The sequence below is a fragment of the Carassius gibelio genome, chromosome B20 (genome assembly GCF_023724105.1).
Source record: "Carassius gibelio isolate Cgi1373 ecotype wild population from Czech Republic chromosome B20, carGib1.2-hapl.c, whole genome shotgun sequence".
NCBI classification, from domain to species: domain Eukaryota; kingdom Metazoa; phylum Chordata; class Actinopteri; order Cypriniformes; family Cyprinidae; genus Carassius; species Carassius gibelio.
In genome coordinates this window covers 13,877,311-13,900,252 of record NC_068415.1, presented here as the reverse complement: position 1 = coordinate 13,900,252, position 22,942 = coordinate 13,877,311, and the positions used below count along the sequence as shown (strand labels likewise).

Sequence of the window (22,942 nt, the reverse complement as noted above, 5' to 3'; positions counted from 1 at the left end):
TTGCTACATTTGTTTGATCAAAAATACTAAGAAAATAAGAAATATTATTACAAAAAAATCTATTTGAATATATTTTACATTTAATTTATTCCTGTGATGTGAATGCTGAATTTTCAGCAGCCATTACTCCAGTCTTCAGTGTTACACAATCATTCTGACATAGTGTTCAAAAAACAATTGTGTTCTTTTGGGGAAAAAAAATATATATATATAAAAAAAGTATATATTTTTATTTTGTAATTTTATACTATATTAAAATTTATATATATACAACCCCCATTAGGTGACTCACATCTGAAAATGTCCTACCTAACTTAAAATTGCAACAGTTCCTGACTTCAGTGTGCTACACATATATAGTTCATTTCTTTTCACCCCCTTTTACCTCTAAAAAAGGTATTGCGAGAAACAACATGACTCTTAATCCCTGTGTTCTGTGTGCATTTTTCAATAACGTCAATGTTTTCATGCCCAGACAGAGTAACAACAGCCAGACTGTGGTCAGGGGAGTAACAAATCTGAAGTGTACTTGGAGGGAGAGAGAAAGAGGAAGGCAGTGGAGACGAGAGTAATTGTGTGGTGAATTCAAGGTCTGTGTTTTCTCTGTTCTCTGATTGGGGGGCAATGGGCAACAATTAGACTAGCGTGTTTTAGTGTGATCATCTCTTTTGGAAAGCAGCAGTGAGACAAATGTGGGGGAGGTATTTTAAGAAAGAAGAAATGAGGATGGATACATACTGGAAAAATACTGTAGAGGTAAAGCGTAGTTGAATGATTAATGCATGACGTGTGTCATCATAGAATAGGCTGCACATCTGCCCTGATCCACAACAGCACAGCTAGGGTCTAATATGTTTCTCTCATCTCTCATTCAAAATCATCTTTATATGCCTTTGTGCAATAATTAAAAAACAAAAGGGACCATGGCTGCAACGATAGATAGACAAACAGACAGACAGACAGACAGACAGACCGACCGACCGACCGACAGACAGACAGACAGACCGACCGACCGACCGACAGACCGACAGACCGACAGACAGACAGACAGACAGACAGACCGACCGACCAACCGACCGACAGACAGACATACCGACAGACAGACAGACAGACAGACAGACCGACAGACAGACAGACAGACAGACAGACAGACAGACAGACAGACAGACAGACAGACAGACAGACAGACAGACACATAGACAGACAGACAGACAGACCGACCGACAGACAGACAGACAGACCGACAGACAGACCGACAGACAGACAGACAGACAGACAGACAGACATACCGACAGACAGACAGACAGACAGACAGACAGACAGACCGACAGACAGACAGACCGACAGACAGACAGACAGACATACCGACAGACAGACAGACAGACAGACAGACAGACAGACAGACAGACCGACAGACCGACAGACAGACAGACAGACAGACAGACAGACAGATAGATAGAATTTCAATGTCAGCCCTAATCCTTGCTTTAATGCGTTTAATGCAATTTCCAAGTAGACCGACTAACCCTGAACTTCCACCCCGCCTCTTTTCACCCTTGTCTGGCCTGTGTAAATAAGTCATCAATGGCTGTAGAATAGACGTGTTATTCAAAAAGAGAGATGGCCAAGGAGAGGAAAGAAGAGGACAGGTGGTTATTAGAGGGAGGGAAGGAGAGGAAAGAGCTGCTGAGACTGTCTTCTGTTTGTTCCGACTGTAATTACTGGAATCGTTATGCCCATTCAAACTGAATCCAAACACCTGCCCACTCAGATTTTTGTGTTAAGTTGATTTTATGATTATATATAAAATGAAATAAAAATCATGCTAAACAAATACTGTAAGACTTGACTATCATGTATCATACTTAAATTAAGTAAGAACTACAAAGTATTTAAAACTTTTTTATTTTGGTTGTTCTTATTTTTTTTTCCTCTCTCTCCTTATTTTGCCTTGGGCACCAAGTGAGCCAGGACTGCCACAGTGCCCCTTAAAATACAGAGGTGCCTGTCCCTTCTGGTAGTTAAAATCTCATCTGAAAGGAAACAGGCAATTTCTTGGAACTAGGAATGAGATATGTCAATTTGTGCACATAAATATATAGAAGGGAAGGAGAGGAAGAAGACCAAAGATAGACAAACGGCTCACTCACTAGTGCAGGCGACAGATGCGGGGTCAGAGAGGGCTCTGTAGTAGCCGTCTTCGCAGTCACATCTCCATGAGCCCTCTCTGTCATTATAACTGTGTGCCGGACAACGGGAACACTGAAGATCCTGAGATGAAGACTTGTAGAATCCACGACCACAGGCTGGATGGTGATGGAGAGAAAGAGAGAGAATTAGCATGTGTTCACATACAGTATCATCTAGTGTTTGGATCAGACTGTGCCTTAAGCACTCTTATAAGAAAGAATGAAATGTGTCTTTAATATTTTAATTGTTTCTTCTCAGATTCTCAGATCATGGTCAATGTACCTCATCTAGGGTTTTCATTTACAATCAAAAATCTGAGATCTTAACATGAACTCAAATTATTCTTATTCAGTTCTCCCAGGAGCAAATGTTAAATTAAATTAAATTAAATTAAATTAAATTAAATTTAAAAAAAGTTTTAAATGTTGCCTTTACAAATAAAAAGTACTAAAATTACTGAAACTATACTGAAATAAAAATAAATTAAAGATCTTTTAAGATAGGTTGATACATAAATTTTTTTATAATAATGATAATAATCATTAAGAAACATGAAAAGATCAAACTCTGAGCACTAACATTTTCTGCTGGGTCATTACAACACACACTGAGTCAAATATGTTGCATCAACCAGGGGCCTTATATTCCTAATCACTCCAAAAGCACTAACATGCTTGCCTTTACACCACCTCTAGCAGTCAGAAATGTCCTAGAGGCAAGGGTACTGTGGAAAATAGGAACCTTAAATGGATTATTTCAGTATTTCACCTTTTATGAGGGGAAAAAAGGACATCCCACAGGCAGCCAGGGATCAGAGACAAAGCAGAAATTAGGGCCAGATCGCTTCAGGCTATGCACAAGAATCACCCTCACACGTTCCAATGACAACGAGTCATTTACTCCCACTCTTTATTTCATATGCCCATATGGGCTGAATTTTCAATGAAGCACCATAATCATATATTATTACTATTTGCATTATAATTAGACAACATTAAATACCAAATAAAATGGTTTTCCCTCTTCTATTCAGTTGTTCATGACTTAAGAATTCATCACTAGAAACGGTGGTGTTAATGAACCTTCTGAAAAGGGCTAAAAATGCAGAGAGAACAAGTCTGGGGTGATTCCACAGGCTGAGGTATTTTCTAGTTCACATCAGTAAGCAAAGAGAAATAAGCTATTTTCGGTTTGGCCTTTTGGTCGGCACTGCTGAGAGCCACTAATCCACACTTAGCAGCTGTTTGCTTAAAACCCCCTTCAGCCTAAAGAGGGAATCGGGCCCACATGATTTTTCTTAAACCCCAACCACGCCCGCATCCCCTGGGTAAATATTACTTTGTTAGCAGCTATGCATTTTAATGATTATTACCAGGGAAACAACTCTACTGATTATCAATTCCAAGCCTAGTTTTTAGATCTCCGTAGTTGCATTATTGTTTCAAGGCTTTCAAAAAGAGGAGGAAAAATCCTGCAGCTTTCCGTGACAAGACTAAAATGGAGATCACACAGGAGGTCGGCCGATTTCCTCGTTTTAAACACCACCTTGTTGAGATGGGGGGTGGCTGAGGGATACGGTATCCCCATTTCAGCTACATGAAAGCCCTGTCACTGTGTATTTAGCTCAGAAGCATGGCATGGTGTGGCTGTGCAACGTAAAGAACAAGAGCCTTCTGAGGCTGAGAAGTGGAGGAAAGGGATGTGATTTTATCTGGGATCTTTCTCAACCAGTGAGGACTTGTAATTGAAAGCAGCAAGTCTAGTTCTTGTTGTAAGGAGGTGGTGCTGGCAAAGTGTACCGTGAAATAGCTACGGTTTAATGGTATTGAGGTATTTTTCCATTTAGTGTTCATTTAATTGTATTGAATCATTTTTCATTCTGTAAATTAAATTATTACACCAACACCCCCCCCCCCCCCAAAAAAAAAACAAAAAACAAACATTCAACAATATATGTGTAGTACCAAAGGAAAGAAAAGGTAAGAAAGAAACAGGAAAAGAAGACGACAACTAAGAAAAAGCATGGAACAAGAAAGTGAAACAAGAAAATATAAAGGAACAATATAAAGAAAAAAGGAAAATGGAAAGATACGGAAGACAGACATGAGTACAAGAAGAGTAATAAGAACAAGAAAATTAAAGTGAAGTGACAGGAAGGGGAAAGGGAAAAGGGAAATGGGAAAATGGAAAAAGGAAAAAGACAGGTACACGAACATGAAACGCAAGCAAAGCAGCGAGAAAAGTAAGGGGAAAAGACAAGGAAAGGAAGATAAATAAAAGAAGGAACAAAAAAATAAGTAAAGAACAAAACAGAAAAGAAAACGGACAGGGAAGGTGAGATGAGGAAAGGGTAATGAGAAGGAACAGCAGGGAAAGGCAAGGAATGGAAACAGGAAGAGAAAAGGGGAAAGGGAAAAAATGAAAGGAAAAATGATTCAAAAAAAGAATCAGGAAAGTTAAAAGAAAGGAACAGGAAATGGAAAGGGAAAGGGAAAGGGAAGGAATGAAAAGATGATGAAAAAAAAGAAACAGGACAGGAAAGACAGAAACCATTTTCCTGGTAAGCTGGTGTGTCTGTTAGTTTAAGTTTTCAGCTCTGAGCCGATCTGTATGGGGAAAAGATCCCGCCTGAGCCTGAGGGCTCAAGACCTGGCTGTGGGCACTCAACAGCTCTCTCGTGAACACACTAAGATTAGCGCCATCGCAAATCACCAAAACAGGAGGACTCTCGACTGCCGGCTCGACTGGTTTTTTACATCTCTGAAGTGGGGACGGTTTATTTTTACATCCGTGTGATCAGAATTTGTTTATCGTGGCGTCTGAGAAGCCCAAGTATCCCTGAGTTGTTTACACAAGCAACCAACCAGCAAATTAGGCCTCAAATCAAATGTAGCGCTGACACGGGGGCCCGCCTGAGAACCTGTCTCCACTCCACCTCTCTGGTTTTACTATGAGTGACATGCACAAACACGGCCATTTCTGGGGCCCAAATTCCTGCCCTCCCAACACAGATGCACAAATACTGGTGTTGAACTAGTAAAAAAAAAAAAAAAAACATGCTACCATTGTGCTAATTCACTAACCCGCCACCGCAGAGATAAATGATAGCTTTGTTTTCCCCTTCCTGACAGCTTTATTTCTGTGGGAGAAAAAGATGAGGCTTGCCCAATTATGCCTCCTTCTGCCATGCTGCATAATGTCTGCTAGCATGTAATCATGACTGAATTAGCGCTACATGATCCCATGTGCCAGCGGCTCTTGGGAGCATGCTAACCAATCTATGAAACTGACATTGAGACGATATCCTCCACTTAACTGCCCATTTCAGCTCTGCTTTGAAAACATGTTCTGCCAACATAACCGCTTGGCTGCTAAATTGTGAAACGGAAAGGCAAAACACTAGCTTAGATGGGTTTAAAAAGTTTGCTGAAGGACTTGGTGAGCACAGGCTTTATTCGAGCTGCCACTAGCATGAAGGCGAGCTAATGGGATGTGCTTGTTGACATGGGCACGCAGAGCAGGCAACAGCAACCTCATTTACTGCACAAAGAAATTAGTCGGCCCCTTAGAAACACAGGTTGAGGTTAAACAGAACAACAGAGAAAGAGATTAAAACAGCCTGACATTCCTCCCAGAGTCTTTAGCAGGCTGTCAGTGCCAGCGACGCTGATTTACCTTTCATTGGTCAAGCCCTCTGGTTCAGCTAAAGGGGAAAACGGTTCTTACATGGCACTGATAATGCAAGGAAGACTTTGTCTCTATATTGAGTAAAGTAATGATTTTATGTATTGTTCTGTATATGTTTTATGAACTTTTGTACGTAGGGCCTATAACATCTACCTGTCCAGGGACTGCGGGTGGAAATTAGCAGTTTTTGCTATAACCTGGCACATGACATCTCTTCTTTTTTAGACTAATGTTTTTTCTGTGCATTGTCCCTGATCAAATAAAATAAATTCAAAATTCAAAATATAATATCTCAATCTCTAACATGTATTCCGCACAAGTCAGTCACACAAAAAAACACGTCTAGACATTTGTAACAGGACTTCTGATACTGATTTCCTCAAAATCAGCTATCACTATTTGTGGCCATTGCAGCAGTAAATGCCACCTCATTTTTAAAGACTTAGTCGAGAGATGTAAAAGCAACCCAGAGGTGAAATTTAAGACAATGTCCAGCTGAACTGCAAAGACTGCTGACTTGTCTAAAATTAGCGTATTGACTACGAAATTCTCTAACAGTCCACCCTCTAGGGAGGGTGAGGAAATGTCCTAATCACAGGCTTTCCTAAAGCAAGTGCTGGTTTTTCTCTTGGTCTTGTGCTGTCAGTTGTTTTCTCTTGTTGGCTTTCTTTCAATGAAATTTCCTATAAACCTCTGGAATGCCCTTTGTAGACCTTAGTATATTATTTTCTGATCTCAGGCTATGTTCAGAATGGAACAGTACTTTGCTGCTAACAGAATACGCCGTAGTACACACTTTGAACTGAAAAATTATTGTATTTAATATGCACTTGCAGTATATGTTTTGGTGTAAAAGTAATACAAGTATATATTTTAAGAGACTACACTTTCAGGACTATGATTCTTAACACACACTTACATGTTTAAAAAGTGCACTTTGTTGTTTTTTTCATGTGTTCGAGTTATACTTTAAAGTAAACTTTAAATAATTATATTTTAATAATGTTTTGTCATGCTTTAAATCAATTAATGTGCAGTTTAGTTGTGCATTTAGATAGAAAGTATTATTTCCATAATAAATACTTTCATTTTTCAGAAGGGAAGCTTTTTTAGAGGACTTTTTAATAGTAAGTAAAATAGTTTTTAGAACATTGTTTAACTATAAATGTTTTAAGTAGTATGCAACCTTATTGTCACATGACCTAGTAAACGATATATTATCGTATATAAGTGACGTCCTCCTAACATCTTGGAAATAAATAGGTAAAAGTCTAAACATTTGACATTCAAATCAAATAATGAGTTTTAAAAACAACCAATTAAATTCCATCACACTGGTAACGGAAGGTCAAGTCAAGCTCATTGCATTGTGGGATGCAGTATCTCATGCAGCGTGCTCTGTTGTAAACTGCACATTTTGGCAAATGTAGTAGGTCATCTGCATATTTCATATAGAACTTGCTCATACTGTGCACAGCACACAAAAAACATTCCCGCAGTATATATTAAACAGCATGCTAGTATGTAATCACAATACTTGGAAATGTTTAGAACTACAGCTTATCTGATGACATCTGGGCATCTGTGCGAGTTATAGAAATTATCTGACATTAATTATTGTGAAACATTTCTCTGTAAAATGCTGTAAAAAAAAAAAAAAAAACTTAAATAAACTAGATTAGCATTATTATTGCACTTTCTGGCTATGAAAATAAATAGTTTTCAATATATACTATTATTTCCACCCCTGATGAAATCACTCTGAGAGAAACTAAAACCTTTCAAGTTCACAGAAAGCCTGTTTCCATGTTGTCAGCCCTTGTGTGGCAAGCATTTTAATCTTTCCCCCTGAGAGAAATCTACCCAACTCCAGGAAATAGGCTGAGGGTACAAAGGAAAGGGGAAGAATCAAAAGGCAGCAAGAAAGCAACACATCAGGATGGGGTCCGGTTTTGGCCCTGTAGCCTTTGCATTTCTCCTACAACTGCTAGACTTAGGCAGGGAGCCGTAACAGTTACAGAAAAAAGCCGAAAAGTTGGATTCGAGGGTTGTGAAAATGTCAGATTAAAATGTTAAAAGATGGATCTTATTCGGCGCTACTCGCCCAGTGCCCCACGCATTACTGGGAGCGAACAGGTTGGATTAGGGGTGTGCTCCTTTACATGCAGACAAGAATCTCATTCATGGCAGCTACCTGTGTGGAGGAGAGATAAGTAGCTTTCCGTCAGAAACAAAGAGAAGATTAGCATTCTCTTACACTGTGCTGAAGGACACACCGGGATGCCCTCTGAAGCCCTCAGAAAGGAACAAGAAAGACTTGTGAAGAAAGAACAGATCAAAGCCTGTCAGAGTCCTCCTGGATATAGTTAAAATGTTAACATCATGAATTGTGCCAAAACCACATCGGTGCCTTAAACACTCATTTTATAAATATTAAAAAAATACATAATAATACAAAAATTGGTGGGGGGCTTTGGGTTAGGTATGTGAATGAAATACTTATTTTAAAAAAAGTTAATTGTGAAAGGGTAAAAACAAACAATGAGGAAAAAGCTTTGGCACAAACCTTCAGGAAAAGCAGCTGTTAAAATAATTTGCATGCCGCTAAGCTAAATACATTTTACAACACATGCAATGGCATCTTTGTGCACAACACAATGCTTCTCTTTTACATGTATAGTTTAAACCGAATAGGGCAGGAACGTTATATCTCTGCAATTACTGCTGAATGCATTATGCTTTGACAGTCACATTTGTGTTGGCTGGAGGTGGACATTGTTGCTGCCAAGAAAAGATCTTTCAACTTGTTCCTCATTTCTCATGTGAGGCAGACTGCAAATAAATGTGATTACGCTCGAAATACGGCCTGGATGGACATAAAATTGTGGCAAAATACTGAAAGAAGGGATCTGTAAAATGGTATTGCTGTTAAACAGACCAAAAAAAGGACAGATCCATTTCAGTTAAATACAACAGCTCAACTCATCCCAATAGCATCTGCCCAGATGGCTTTCCTGGCGCATGGTATGTTCTGTGATAGCAGAAAAGAAGGAAACATTAAATGTCACATTTACAGTGAAAAGAAGCGCTTTTAGAACAAAACGGCCTTTTAGGGAAAAAAAGATTTTGGGCTTTCACCAGAATTTAAAATGCCTCAGGTGAAATGCTTCCTTCCAAGTGTAAATGCTGGTTGCTTGTTCGCGGCTGATTGCAAAATAGAAAATGGAAGCATATCCTGAGGCAACCGCATGTCCCCTTCTATGTCATTCGGCCTGATTTACTGCACTGATAAGCAAATGGAAAACAAAGAAATTTTAACATTAAACAAACTATGCCACAAATCATTAGCTATGTTTATAAGACTTAAGCTATACAATTGTGAAAATGTAAATCAGTTTACAAAGAATCTGAAATCGGATTGCATTTTTTAGTTTAGACAAAAATTAGTGCATGTAAACTAGTGGTAAACCGATATATTGCCAAGGCTGATATATCGGCCGATATCTGGCATTTTTCAAATATCGGCATCAGCCGATAAATTGTTCTGCTTGGCCAATGTGTTCGAGGCCAGACTTTTATTTTGATGGTACACCTGAGCATAGACAGGGCTCACACTCTCTCTCTTGTTCATCGTCGTTGTTAACAGTTCTGTCTAATACGGATAGAAGTCTGTCTAATAATCAGATAAACAAAGGAATGAATGTATAGGGAAAGTATTATAACGATTGCTTTTATATAAGGCCTATTGATAATAGAAAGGCAAACATTAGAATACGTTTGACATCAGCATTAAGCAAATATGCATTTATCTAATTTAAACAAATCTTTGAATGACTAATGAACATTTAATTGCACAAACCTTGCAAACTCAGTCGAATCCAGTTGTGATATCTTGTGAAGTGTACATTTTTATCCAGTATTATCACGTGTTATCTGCATGATGGTCAGTCCATCTGAATTGAATGCTTTAAACTTTAAACTTTAAACTCGTGATTTCAAATTATGCTGCACTTTATGCATTTGCCCATTGTCATATTCATGTCATTTTCACTGTGTGCTGTATGTAAATTGATGGTTACCCTGGCTTTATTTGAAAAATATGATTCCCAATGCACACAAACTTCCCAGAATTTATATATGTAAATTGATGGTTACCCTGGCTTTATTTGAAAAATATGATTCCCAATGCACACAAACTTCCCAGAATTTATATATATATATATATATATATATATATATATATATATATTTTTTTTTTTTTTTTTTTTTTTTTTTTTGAAAACTACTGTCATCAAAAGTATAAGTATTTATTTTTTAATCCATTGTCAAATTATTTCAAATTTCTCAAATATTAATAATAATATTTAAAAAAAGTTATAATCTGCTTTATATTTGCTATCGGCCTCCCTGCTTTCCAAGATATCGGCTGTCAAAAAACACGTATCGCTCTACCACTAATGTAAACATATCAGTTTATAGCATAAAGCCCCGTCCCACCAAGGAAAATAACTATAAAGATAATGATAAAGATAAAGTTCTAAAAATCTTTCTCAATATTAAAGAATAGCAAAGTCTAAACTACAGCTTTACTGATAAAGGCTGAGAGAAACGATATCATTGTAATCATGTTCAGAACAATTTTATGGATCAATCAGAATCCATCTTGCTATAACGAACTCGAGAATTTAAAGAGGCATATGCACGTGCGCTTACAATAAACAGATGATACTGTTTGCTGGTGTGGACGCAAATATTGTTATCTTCGTAGTCAAACTGATGTCTTGAGTTAGCTCCTCTCCCTTAAACCTGTTTTGCTTAATCGTTTTTTTAATTTAACTGTTTTTTTTTTTTTTTTGTTCATGAAGTGCCGAAGTGAAGCACAGCTGACACGGTGGTAAACAACCCCAAAGTTTGGTCTTGTCTTGAAAGATAAAAAGCAAAAGATCTTCTTAAGAGCACTATGACCATAGCTAATCAGACCTAAATCAAACCTCCACCATCAGCAAGTTTTCCCTCATACACTCCGAGACACACAGTCTGGATGACTTTGCAGATTTGACAGAGGTGACTAAGTGAATGCACAATGGCAAACCGGCAGAGGTCCCTCATTATGAAGCCAAACACAGCCATGACCTGTCTTAACCTGCACCGATGCACACCCATTTGAACATATGCACATCCACGCACACCCAAAGCCACCCACGCTCTATCCCTATAGAGACTAAATGATAGAGCACTCAATCAAGTACCAGCATCACCGCTGGTGATCCATGAAAAACTAACATGCAGCACACATTTCTATCTTCCAATAATCATCTCTTCAGACAAATGATCGTTTCATGTAGTCTTGATTACTGTGCCGCTCATAGCTGTCCCCACAAAAGTAGAAGAACAGCATTACTTTATAATTTTATTGATTCTTCTTTGGCACAATGTGTTCACTTTGAGTTGCATTCAGTAATAACTTGGCAAGGAGACAGTGCTCTGTGTGTGTGACATTTCTTCTCCTTAATATCATTTTATGAGCAGGAGAGAATATAGTCTGCTTCTCATTAACAAACAGCATCCCAGCCCCAGCAGAGCACCGCGAGTGTGGAACGATTTTGAATGTGAATTTGGAAAGCTTCAATAAGCATGCTATTTGTTTAAACATTGATCTCGGAGGATTTGATCGTAAAAGTACACTGTGGCAGCATCCGAAAACTGAAAAATGCAGCCTTCGGAGGACGCATTCCAAGGTAGGAAGGCATCAAGGCACATCCGAATTAGCTTCAGTTCCTGTCTGCTGAGATGCCTTCATCTGGCTGATTTTGAAAGCCGGATAGATGTATACTTCACTGCCTTTGATATCCCACAACCCTGTGTGTTCGATTCTGTGACACTTAAGCTACAAAATAAAGATGGCGTCTGAAATTTATGCAAACATGTTTATATTTTACATTCTCATCAGTTTAATCCTTTTCCATGAATGTTTTTGTTAATTAATCTGAAATTATATCCTGAAATAAATGATTATATAAATACAAATAAAAATAAGCATTTCATTATATATATATTTAAATAGTGTGAATGGTTTTACATAGTTTTTCTTATTTATCTATTAACATACTGTAATAATATGTATTATAAAACATTTCTTCTAAATATTGCATACAAAGTTTTGCCTATTTAATTCGACTCAACATCCTTAACATCCTTTTCCTTAAGATCCTGTAATTTTAGTCTTATGTATATAATCACAAAACATCAGATAACAAATTAACCAGCCGTTTCCTTTTTTAAGATACTGTACACAAACTTAGCTTAGCTTTTGCATGGGAAAGTGCAAAACATGAGCTTCCTCAATCCAACAGCGCTGAACACGTAATTCCTGTCATGTTTAATGCAAAACTTCAGCTCAACACAATAAAGCTGAAAGTGACTCAGCAGAGAATAATTCTATTTTATTTTTTATTTTTTGGGACTCAGCAGGGAAATGCGGCATTACATCAAATGCACATATTTTGACAGCAAGAACAAAAACGCTGAAGCAATGTGAAATAAACTGCCGATGTGAATAGCCAGGAATCTTTGTCATTTCGCTGGTAACATTGTGACTTCTGTGGTGTCACCGGGGTCGCTCACGGGCTGGGCATGGGGTCAGTGAATATTAACTTCATTTACACATGGTTGCAAACGGAGCAGCTTGCACAATGCAGGCCTGCCTGCTCTGCTTAGTAACGTGAGCAGCCGAGCTGACAGGTCACTGCCAGTCTGGAAGATGGATGAGCCGAGCAGTTGACCCTTGGCTTGCCTGAGGAGCCAGCTCAATGGCTTCTTTCCCCTCTGAACAAAGACTCCCTACCAGCAACCGCCCTGCTCGCAACTCCAGCAGCACTAACAGGTCCCGACATCTCCATCAACCCTTACACGCACACAGATTTTGATAGGCTTAGTCTTTTTAGCTCAACACACCCAACCAAACGCTCTTTTATGCATGCATACACACACTATGGACAGCCTACCCCCTTTAGCTGCCTAAACGCTGGCACACACAGTTCTCTTTTCGAATTGCCCTCTGCTCATCCGTACTAATGGATGCAATTGGACAAGCGGACACTGTGTTAAAAGCAACAAAGCAGCCGTGTGCGTATTTGTGTGTGTGTGTGTGTTCAGAGCAGCTTTAGCCCGAGGCGACCGGGTGAAAGTGATATGTGACCAGGTTGAAGGCCTTAACACTCAGTGAGCATCAGGGAGGGTCTGTTGTCAAAGTGACTCTCCTCTGGGAGAGCGGCAGAGCAGGACACTCAGCAGCTCAATCTCTCCCTAAGAGCAAAATCAATAACTTATTACATAACTGCACACTTTTCTCCTTTACAGAGAGAGAGACAGAGAGAAGGAAGGAAAGAAGTCTTAGGAGGTTTGTTCTAGTATGAAAATGTCCTTTTTACTGTGCTAATATCACAACCTGGACTCCAGAAAATGCCAAGGTGGCCTTGTGGATCATTTAGGAGCCAAATAGCTTTGTTGACAAATTACAGAATTGCTTGAAATAGATGGTTGTTCAGAAGTGCTGTCGTCCATGCTCATATTTAATCGCAATTTTCTGCTGTGGTCTAGATCCAAAGGGACGCAAATTGAACGCTACAAATTTATGCTTTACAATAGTTAGACTATCAGTTAGTTTTATTTGAACAGTTGCAAAAGGCTGTGTATTCAACTCACTTGATTCAATTCAACCTTGTATTCTCTATGCTAGACAATAACCAATAAACCAATCATATAACAGTTTACAAAAAAACTTTTTGTGTTTAATAAGTACAGTATATTTATTAACTATTAATTAGACATTAAACTATTATTAATCAGATCAAATCAAAGAATGACTCACAGTTCAGTCAGTGAACCCAATAGCTTTTAAGTGGTGGGAATGCCACCTCAGAGAAAAAATTATTTATTTTATTTATTTTATTTTATTACATTTTTTGGTGCTTTTGAAAATATTTGTTTCCATATTCAGGAGACTCATAATTGTTTTTAGAAGACTCTAGTGAGAATCAAGTGCTTTTATTATGAACGATTGTTAACCGTTCATCACTTTACCTGAGAACTTTTTTGATCCAATGAAACAACAGGAAATGTGATTGTGAACATGAAGCCACTACAACACATCAATAACTGGACTGCCGCCAACTGACAAGCCTGACTGACGACACAACACATTGACAGCCACCTTTCCATCTGACAAAACCAAGGGGGAAAAACCAACAGTGCTCCGGGAGCATGCCGCTCTTCTCCAAGACCCTGGCCGGGCGAGAAGGCCATTATCCATCAGCGGATGATTCTAACCCTGACAGCTTCAGACCCAACAGGCTTCCCCGAGGACCTCGCCTCCGTTTGAATAATTAAGCTCACTTACAGTTCTCTAACGGATGACCGTTTGTAGACTTAACTTTCACACCATATCAATCACTTGTGTGTCAGGGCTTTGTACAATCTGCCCGCCTCCAACTCCTGGTGGCATCATTTGAAATGCAAAGCACGGCCTTCACTGAGCCTGGGCCTTGCTCTTGCGTCCCTCTACCCCGGCTACTTCTGCAGCTTGTCTCCACAGCTAGTGCCCTCCTTCTGTGTTCTGGCAATCCATCAGGCTTTGACTAACTTCTGTCCAACTATTTGACATCTGGGAGATGGATGGTGTCAGCGCCTGCCGTTGCCAGTACCTCCTCCTGTTAGCATGTTAGTCAATGCTAGCTTGTGGAATAATAAATAGAGGCTTGCCTTGTAAATAACACAAACTGGAAGAGCGGGTCAACTATCGGTTAATATTAGGCATTTCTTTAGACAAGATACGGTTATTAATGTGACATGATGTGACTGACCAACATACATTCCAACTATTGTTCACAAAAGCTTAAATGAAAACAAAGAGATCAATGTCTGTCTACAAGGAGTCTTTTTTCTGCTTCCAAAGGACTTAGTGTCTCCATTTTCTCTGAGTAGCCACTGTTGAACAGAGCTTCGCAAATGAATAGATGCTATTTTCGCTTGAGCTCTGTGCAAATAAACACTGGCATGCGGCTGAACACTTCAAATTGCTTCTTTTTTTTTTCCAATACTCATAACACTGATTCTTGTAACTGTCTTGTATCTCTGGAAAAGCAGGAAGGAGTGAAGCCAGGAGTGCCTTGAAAAAAGTTGATGAGAGCAATGGACGTAGAAAGAAAAAGTTATGGGAAAGTTCGTCCAAAATGAGGGTGAGTAAATGATGACCGAAATTTCAGTGGGGTTTATTGGACCCAGCTAACATTCATAGTATATTTTTCAAAATAGCTTATTTTGTGTTCTACAGAGTAAAGAAAATAATTTATGACAAAATGTTAATGTTAATGGTGGTCAAGCTATCCCTTTGAGAGTTGACTTCAATAAAGAGAGATTGAAATTTTAAAAGTTAGTGGCGTCCAAAAACACATGGCACTCATGGCTCAAGACTCGTCACAACATTCAAAAGCATCCACTAAGCTTGTGTTTACAAAGGAAAACAATTAAAATACTGTGCCAACGGATGCAAGAGTGTGTCCTCCAAAGTCCCGCTTAAAGGAAGAGGAAGAGAGAAAAGGGAGGAAGAAATGAAAGACACACAATCCCCCATCAGGCATCTGATGAATGAGACGGTCAAAACACACATTTTCATGGTCCTCCTTAGGTTACCCCACTCAATTTTTAATGCAAGACATTTTAGACTTTATCCAGTATGCATGAGCGTCTGTTTGTGTGCGTATCCGTGTATAAATAGTGCGGATTTTATAACTGAACACGGAAAGGTGGTGTAAAAACAGGAGCTTTTGAAGGCATCAGGGTCACAGTGCCTTGCCCGAGCCCCTGAGGGGAGGAAGAGAAAGAAAAGATAAAGAAAAAGACAGCAAGTGCTGCAACATGAGCTGTATACTCTTGGAAAGATCAGTCCTCCATATTAAAAAGACCCCTGTCACTCACAGGCATTCAGCCCCAGATACCGTGCAATGCATTACTGTTTTTCAGGCAGAAGGGGAAAACACACCAGTATTTTTCACTCTGGTTGGTGCTCGGGGGGGAAACTCTGAACAGGCAATTTAATATCGGGAGGATCGCTAAGAGGAAGTGCTGATGCGGCAGTCTCATGCTCATTTTATTTAGATTAACTACAGCGGTAATATCACAGCCACTCATGCCAGGAGCGACACACAACTCATAAAGTGACAATGGAAGGGAGCAGGAATCTAACTGGGTGACAGGGTTTGTTTGTTGCCGGTTCGGAGAGAAACACGCAACATTGTTTCTGAGGAATGTAAGATGGCTTTGTGAACAGCGATTAATTCTCTGCAAAAGCATTCGAGACTTTCTGAGAGTTCAGCATTGCATGTAAATTTCACTTTTTTTTCTTTTCTTTTTTTTGTGAGTGAGTAAAATTTTTGGAATGTTTAAAAGGTTAAAAAAAGGGTGGAATTGTAAAAAATACATAAAACGCATAATTTTATTATGCTTAATGTGTGCCAAATAGCCCATATTACATAGAAGCACCATCAACTTTCTCCTTTGCTCCCTTTCTGCCTTTTGAAATGGCTTTCAGCTTCGCAACAACCTCTCAGCGTGAAGCAGCCTTGCCCATTTTAGCTTTTGATAACATAATAGTGTACTGAAGCACCCTTTACATGATAACTTAATGATGCAGACGTGTATGTGCACCGCATAAAAGCTATCCAAACCTTCCGGAGATATCTGTTAAATCATTACTGGTCTGCACACTTGATCATCTATAGATGTGGAGGTGACCCAGATTGGGAGAAAAAAGGGTGGACGGCCACTTCATCCACACAAAACCAAGAGGTCCTCTCCCTAATCATGTGTCATGTGACTACCAAAAAAACAACGCTTAGAACCATTAGTGACAGCGATGGCACCGGGAGTGTTTTAGTTATAATTGCAGAGTATATCAGAGGTGACTGTTATTGCGTTTCCGGTTCGGACACTTTCTAAATAAACCTGGGCCTCCGTTGTTTGTTTTCTTTCTGTCGGGGTCACTTGAAAGGTCCGGAGAGGGACCGGGTGACGGGCTGAACCTCCTCTGGACGCAGTGTCATTTTTGAGTGATTGGTTTGGCTCAGTGCCAAATGTAAAAAGAATAGGAGAGGAGAAGAAAGAGAGCGAGCTGGACTTCTAGTTATCATTTAATTCCAGTGTCAACCTGCATAAGGCTATAAATTAAGAGTCCACGAATCAAATGACTAACAGGGATCCTCCAATTATCATGCCAAGGATTTTTTGCACCCACATTTAATCCATCATTATTATCTCCGCCCAATAAGCATGTTTTTTACACTGCTTTTCTTTTATGAATTGTTTGTCGTCTGCTTTGTATTTTTCAGCATGGTTTGTTTTGTTATTGCATTGCTTTACTCTAATTCGGATGAATTACCTCGCCTTGGGATAATTCGATGCTTGGGCACTCAGTCAAACAATTGGAACAAGGATTGTCTAGGTAAATGGACACATAAGCGAGTCTTACCCGTAATAATAACTTATTAATTGCTTCACTGTCCTTTCTTCTGTCTCGCGTAAGGTTAATCAGCAGCGCTCTAATACATGCCAGCAGATGTGTGCAAATGAAAATAAAGTACTCACGTTCACACGCATCTCCCTTCTGGTGAAATCCAGCTTTGCATATACATTTCCCAATGGGTACCAGCCACTCTCCTTCAGCGCTGCAGTGCATTTTGGGAGAGTTGTCAGCCTCCTCCTCAGCGTCACTGACGCATGTGCCCTCCACTTCCACCAGCGACGAGAACTCAGACCCTGTCACCGTATCTGGGAACGTGGCCAGGTTCTCAATAATGGACCAACACTTCTTGTAATACACTTTGACGGAGACCAAAGCGATGCAGGCACCTACATCCTGAAAGGCCAGGTAGAAGCCTCGGCGGGAGAGGGGCCCGATTATACGCACCTCCGTATTCAGCTTCATTTTTCTTTCCCCCAGGTCCCCCTGGGTGAAACTCTCGTCCGCGGCTATAGTGTCAATTTTCACATACTGACTCTCCCTTATATTCCTGCCTACCTCCACGTCGGTTTCCTGGTAGTACAAGTTGAACGTCTCCTTGCAAGAGCCAACCACCCCAGGAAGGCTGTTACAATCCCTCAAGGTAAACTTCAGCTCCACAAAAATCCTTTGGGCATCGCCCTTTTCAATCCAGTTAGTCCGTAGCCAATTGTTCTGATTTGGCTCCATGACCTGGCAGACCTGGTATGTGCGAATGGGTGTATAGTTTTCATCCAAGCCGCTGATCTCTTCCCACTGAGAAAAAGTAAAACACAGTTAATCATCATTATATCTTGTGCTGTACTAAAATGCTGAGAACTAACCGCAAGGGAGAATCTTAAAGCATGTTAAAACTGGCCTCCGTGTGAACAAATGCACAACTCCTTGCTATAAGAAGATCTAAAGTACATGAATTCATCTGAAGCCAGATGCTTCATTTTTTACATCTTTTATATAAGTTGAGAATTTGAAATGTCTGTATTGCTAAGCGGATTAACCTAAAATATTTATTTGTATCGATCTGCAATTATATGCACACTTCTGATAATTTTTGGTATCTGTAAATCAATACAAACACTTATAAGCACTTTTTAAAAAATTACCTCCTGCCCAATAGTAACAATGTACACTAACAGTCAGAATGTTTCCATTTATAAACTCCATTATAAAAATGTTCATCTGAAAAAAAAAAGTGTGCTAATATGTGAGGACACCAAAATTAACTGCTTTTAATTCAGTAAAAAACATTATTTTATATGACTCAACCCGACTGCTTTAGGTTAAACCGGCAAAAGTAATTGTCTGGGCTTCTTTTGAACAACTTTTACGTGGGCTTAAATTCCATTTATGCTGGACACATGTTAGTTGGGTTTCTGTTATTATTATTTTTTAACTCATTAAAAAAGTTTTGAATTTATACAAACACACAATACTTGGACCTAAATGACTGCCAGTTTAAAACTCATAAATGTGAGCAGAACTAACAGAAATTCTGACAAGTTAAATGTATAAAACCAAATATGTTTTTACAAAGATGAAAACATATTTAAAGTAAAATAATATTAAGTGCGCTCAACTCACATGACTAACAATATAAATCTCCAATCTAAACTTTTAACTGTTGTTAGTTTTTTTTTAGTTAACGACTTTTCAGAATGATTTTGTGTTCTAATTAATTGTTAAAAACAACCAAACATTATAATTAGGAAGGTAACAAGTTAATGTTGAGTTCAGCAGAAATCACTTTGTTGGCCTTAGTTGAATGACTTTAAAACAAATGAGTCTGCATTTTACGCCTTCGTTAAACTATTATAAAAACCAGCTTAGGATCGACAAACAACTTTTAAAAGAAGCAAAACCACCTTCGCATAAAGTAAAACCAAATTATCCATCGTTTAGCGTTTTAGTAACATTGTGATGTGGTGCAAAGACACTGAAAACAAAAAAAGAACAACACATTATGCCACCACATAATTTTAGGTTGCACTCAAAATACAACGAGCAGTAAGCACATTACAGAAGAGGTGAAAATCATAAATGTTTGCTGTAAAGTTAAGTTTCCAGCTTACCCCGCTTGGAGGAGACGATATCCATTCCAGCTCTGTCTGCTGCGCCTTTGAATCCAGCAGGATCACTGCCGACGACACATAAAGCGCACACTTACAATAATGCATATTTAATTGTGATTAATGTTTGGCACACATCTCGCGCATATTCCAGAAGCATTTTACATCGCGAGCGAGCGCAAATACAGACCGAATGTGGAAGAGCGCGCGAGTTTGACCCATTTTCAGCAGACAGCGGTGGAGATTTATGACAATAAGCACCTCGCACCTCTGAAACCTGTGCGACACCTGTTCATTCGTCAATAAAACCGACGGGCACGCTTTCGCTTTTGGTGTAGATCGAGAAATCGGTCAAGTTCCTTCGTTTGAACCGTGAGAATATTGCGCGGATACGCGCGCGCAGTGCAGGTTGAGAACGACTTCATCGCGTGCGAAATTGATCACTGTTTTTGCTATTTAAATGCATTTCGTTAAAGTGTTATTTGTTTGGTTGTCTGTCTGTCTGTCTGTCTTTATGTCTGTCTGTCTGCCTGTTTGTTTGTTTGTTTTGTCTGGTCATATGACTAAAGGGAGCTGGTTAATAATAAAATAAATAATAATATTAAATATTGTAAATAAAAAACTATTTTTGGAAAGGGGCATTCGCTGATATCAGAACCTTAATTTAATAAATAAATAACATCAATCTGATATTTTGTATGTCATTGAGTATGTTCAGTAATCAGTAAACCTCTAAATGAACTACAGAAAACAGCCATAGGATCAACTTGATCTATTTATACAGAATTTAATGATTGTTTAATTTCATATTTCAGAAAGGTGGCTTAGGCTTTATGTAGCTAATATAGTCGATGTTGATGTGTGATATACATATTTGCAGTGCAGACATGTATGGTAGACACACACTGCTCTTTATGCTAAATCTGTAAGCTACTCGATAACTTGGTAACACAGAAGCACTTCTATAGCTTAATTATTGCATGTGGTTCATATCATGGACAATTCCTTTACACTACTATCTGAAGCTGATCCCAGGAGCATTTTAAAATAATAAGCGTGATACATGTTGCAGTCAAGTTGCAGAATTGACTGTGTACCTCCTGCCCGGTTGGTTAACAACGGCACATCAAGCTGATCTTTTTTCAAGTTTGGTGTTAGTCTTGTCTCTTTGCAGTAAATGGAAAGCGCGTAGTGTTTTCAGATAAAATGAGAACGTGATAATGAGGAAATACAGATATTATTGTCTGTGATGTTTAGTCGCGATGTGCAGTTGTAAACCGTCTTCGTGTCTGATTAGCGAAAGTCTGTGCATGCATAGTCATGATATGAAACACGTTCTGGCGTATATCGTTGTTTTATGATTGATAATAAAAACGTTGTTTTATGTGTGCTAATAAAAAAGGCTGTCTTTTTGTCTGTCAGACTGTCGATCTGCTCTAACTACTGATTTGCTCGCTCTCGCGCTCGCGCTGTCAGGATGCAATGAAGGAAACTTTAGCACTTACCCTCTCTTGTGTTCTGTGCTATTCCAGTGTTCACATAAAAACATAAATGAAGGCAAAATATAGTCCACAAACACGAGACTGAGGTGCAAACCATGGTGCAGTTGAAAGTTGGATAAACAGTGTGCGCTTTTTTCCAACGCGGCGTTCCCTTCCCATTGACGACGCTCCGGCAACCAGCTCTGGGTGAATAAAACAGCCGTCTCTCACTCAAATAGCATCGGCAGCTGAGAGGCGGGGCTTAGAGCGTTCGGCGTGTCACTCATCTTGACTGACAGAGAGCACACCCACATTTGGCGCGCGATAGGCTGTCGGTGGAAAAACGCGGACGAATCATCTTGAAGCGAAGGCGGATCCTAAATTTTAGTCTGAAACTGACAGTGGATTCACAAACTTAATGATGAAATACTCTGTTGGAAAAATATAGAACATCGTTAAATATTAAGAAAAATACATAGTATATGCTACTAATATCTGGCTCGAAATTCTGTACTGGAAGATAATACTAAAGTGCAATGGGTTAAACGAAAAGTGAAAACAGTGAGTAGGCCTACATCAAAACAAAATTTTGAGAACTGGTGAGATGCCTTTCCCTGCAACACCACTTGCACGGAAGCCTACTCTATCAAGATAAGACTTGAACCTTGGGTAGGGCAGGCAAGCATGTCACGACATCCCAGGAAACGTTTATATTTTTCCCAAGTCATTGAAGAGCATTGCATCATCAGAAGCTAAATCCTAAGCAAACCTTGTCATGGTGCCTGTCTTGTCTGGCAGCCCTTTTTAAAACACATACTCATAGCTTGCAATGTTGAGACTTTGTTTATCACTAACCTAACAAAACCGTTTGAGTTACATCAATAATATTTTTTTTTGGTCAAAAAGAAATAATTTACTTTCTTTCTTTCTTTCTTTCTTTCTTTCTTTCTTTCTTTCTTTCTTTCTTTCTTTCTTTCTTTCTTTCTTTCTTTCTCTCTTACTTTTCAATTTTCCAGAGAATTCCCATCTCACATAAAAATGTAAGCTATTTGTGTACCTGAGAACATTTTATTAGGGCTCAAGCCCAAAGGGCGAGAGGCCTATTGTTTTCCTTAGGATTATTTTTTATTAGGGCTCAAGCCCGAAGGGGCGAAGAGCCCTATTGTTCTTCTAAGGATTATTTAGGGCTCAAGCCCGAAGGGGCGAAGAGCCCTATTGTTCTTCTAAGGATTATTAGGGCTCAAGCCTGGAGGGCGAGAGCCCTATTGTTTTCCTTAGGATTATTTGTTATTATTAGGGCTCAAGCCTGGAGGGCGAGAGCCCTATTGTTTTCCTTAGGATTATTTGTTATTATTATTATTTTTCTTCAAGGTTTCGGGGGCTTTTGGGGCCCTTAACATGCTTAAAAAGTCTTGAAAATTGGCACACACATTGGAACCTGCGGCCATTAGGGCCGGGCAGAGACTGATACACGGGCGTGGCACAGGGGCTCTACAGCGCCCCCTGGAATACTGAGGGCCATATATCATACATACTTGCACGTAGACACACGAAACTCGGTACACATGTAGATCTCATCAAACCAAACAACTTTTGTACTGCATGTCATAGGCTCCGCCCAACAGGAAGTTGGATATTTAGGGTTTACTATTCATATTTTTCGTCAAAGTTGTGGGGGCTTTTGGGTTCCTTAACATACTCAAAAACTCTTGAAAATTTGCGCACAATTTGGAATCTGTGGCCTTTAGGAGCCTGCAGAGGCTGGGACCCGGGCGTGGCACAGGGGCTCTATGGCGCCCCCTGGAACACAGTCATAAATGTTGATGTATAGCTCACACATACTTGTTCGTATTAATATGAAACTCAGTACACATATAGATCTCATCGTGCTGAACAACTTTCGTACTGCATGTCATTCGGCTCCGCCCAACAGGAAGTCAGCTATTTAGAGTTATGTAAAAAGC

At 39.3% G+C, this 22,942-nt stretch overlaps 1 protein-coding gene across 7 annotated transcripts in view; it reads right to left on the bottom strand.

The window, feature by feature from the left end:
• Positions 1 to 21,209, bottom strand: part of LOC127984319 (ephrin type-A receptor 7) — a 79,257-nt gene extending 58,048 nt beyond the window's left edge. For 4 of the 7 annotated variants that reach the window (XM_052586907.1, XM_052586908.1, XM_052586909.1 and 1 more), the window contains exons 1-4: positions 21,003 to 21,177; positions 19,501 to 19,565; positions 17,518 to 18,187; positions 2,151 to 2,306 (exon numbers count right to left, since the gene is read on the bottom strand). In XM_052586907.1, the coding sequence (XP_052442867.1) occupies positions 2,151 to 2,306; positions 17,518 to 18,187; positions 19,501 to 19,565; positions 21,003 to 21,096 (985 nt within the window). In that variant the 5' untranslated portion in view covers positions 21,097 to 21,177. Of the gene's footprint in view, positions 1 to 2,150; positions 2,307 to 17,517; positions 18,188 to 19,500; positions 19,566 to 21,002 lie in introns of all 7 variants that reach the window. The other 3 variants (XM_052586905.1, XM_052586911.1, XM_052586910.1) reach the window with 2 other exon arrangements.
• Positions 21,210 to 22,942: the final 1,733 nt, after the last annotated feature.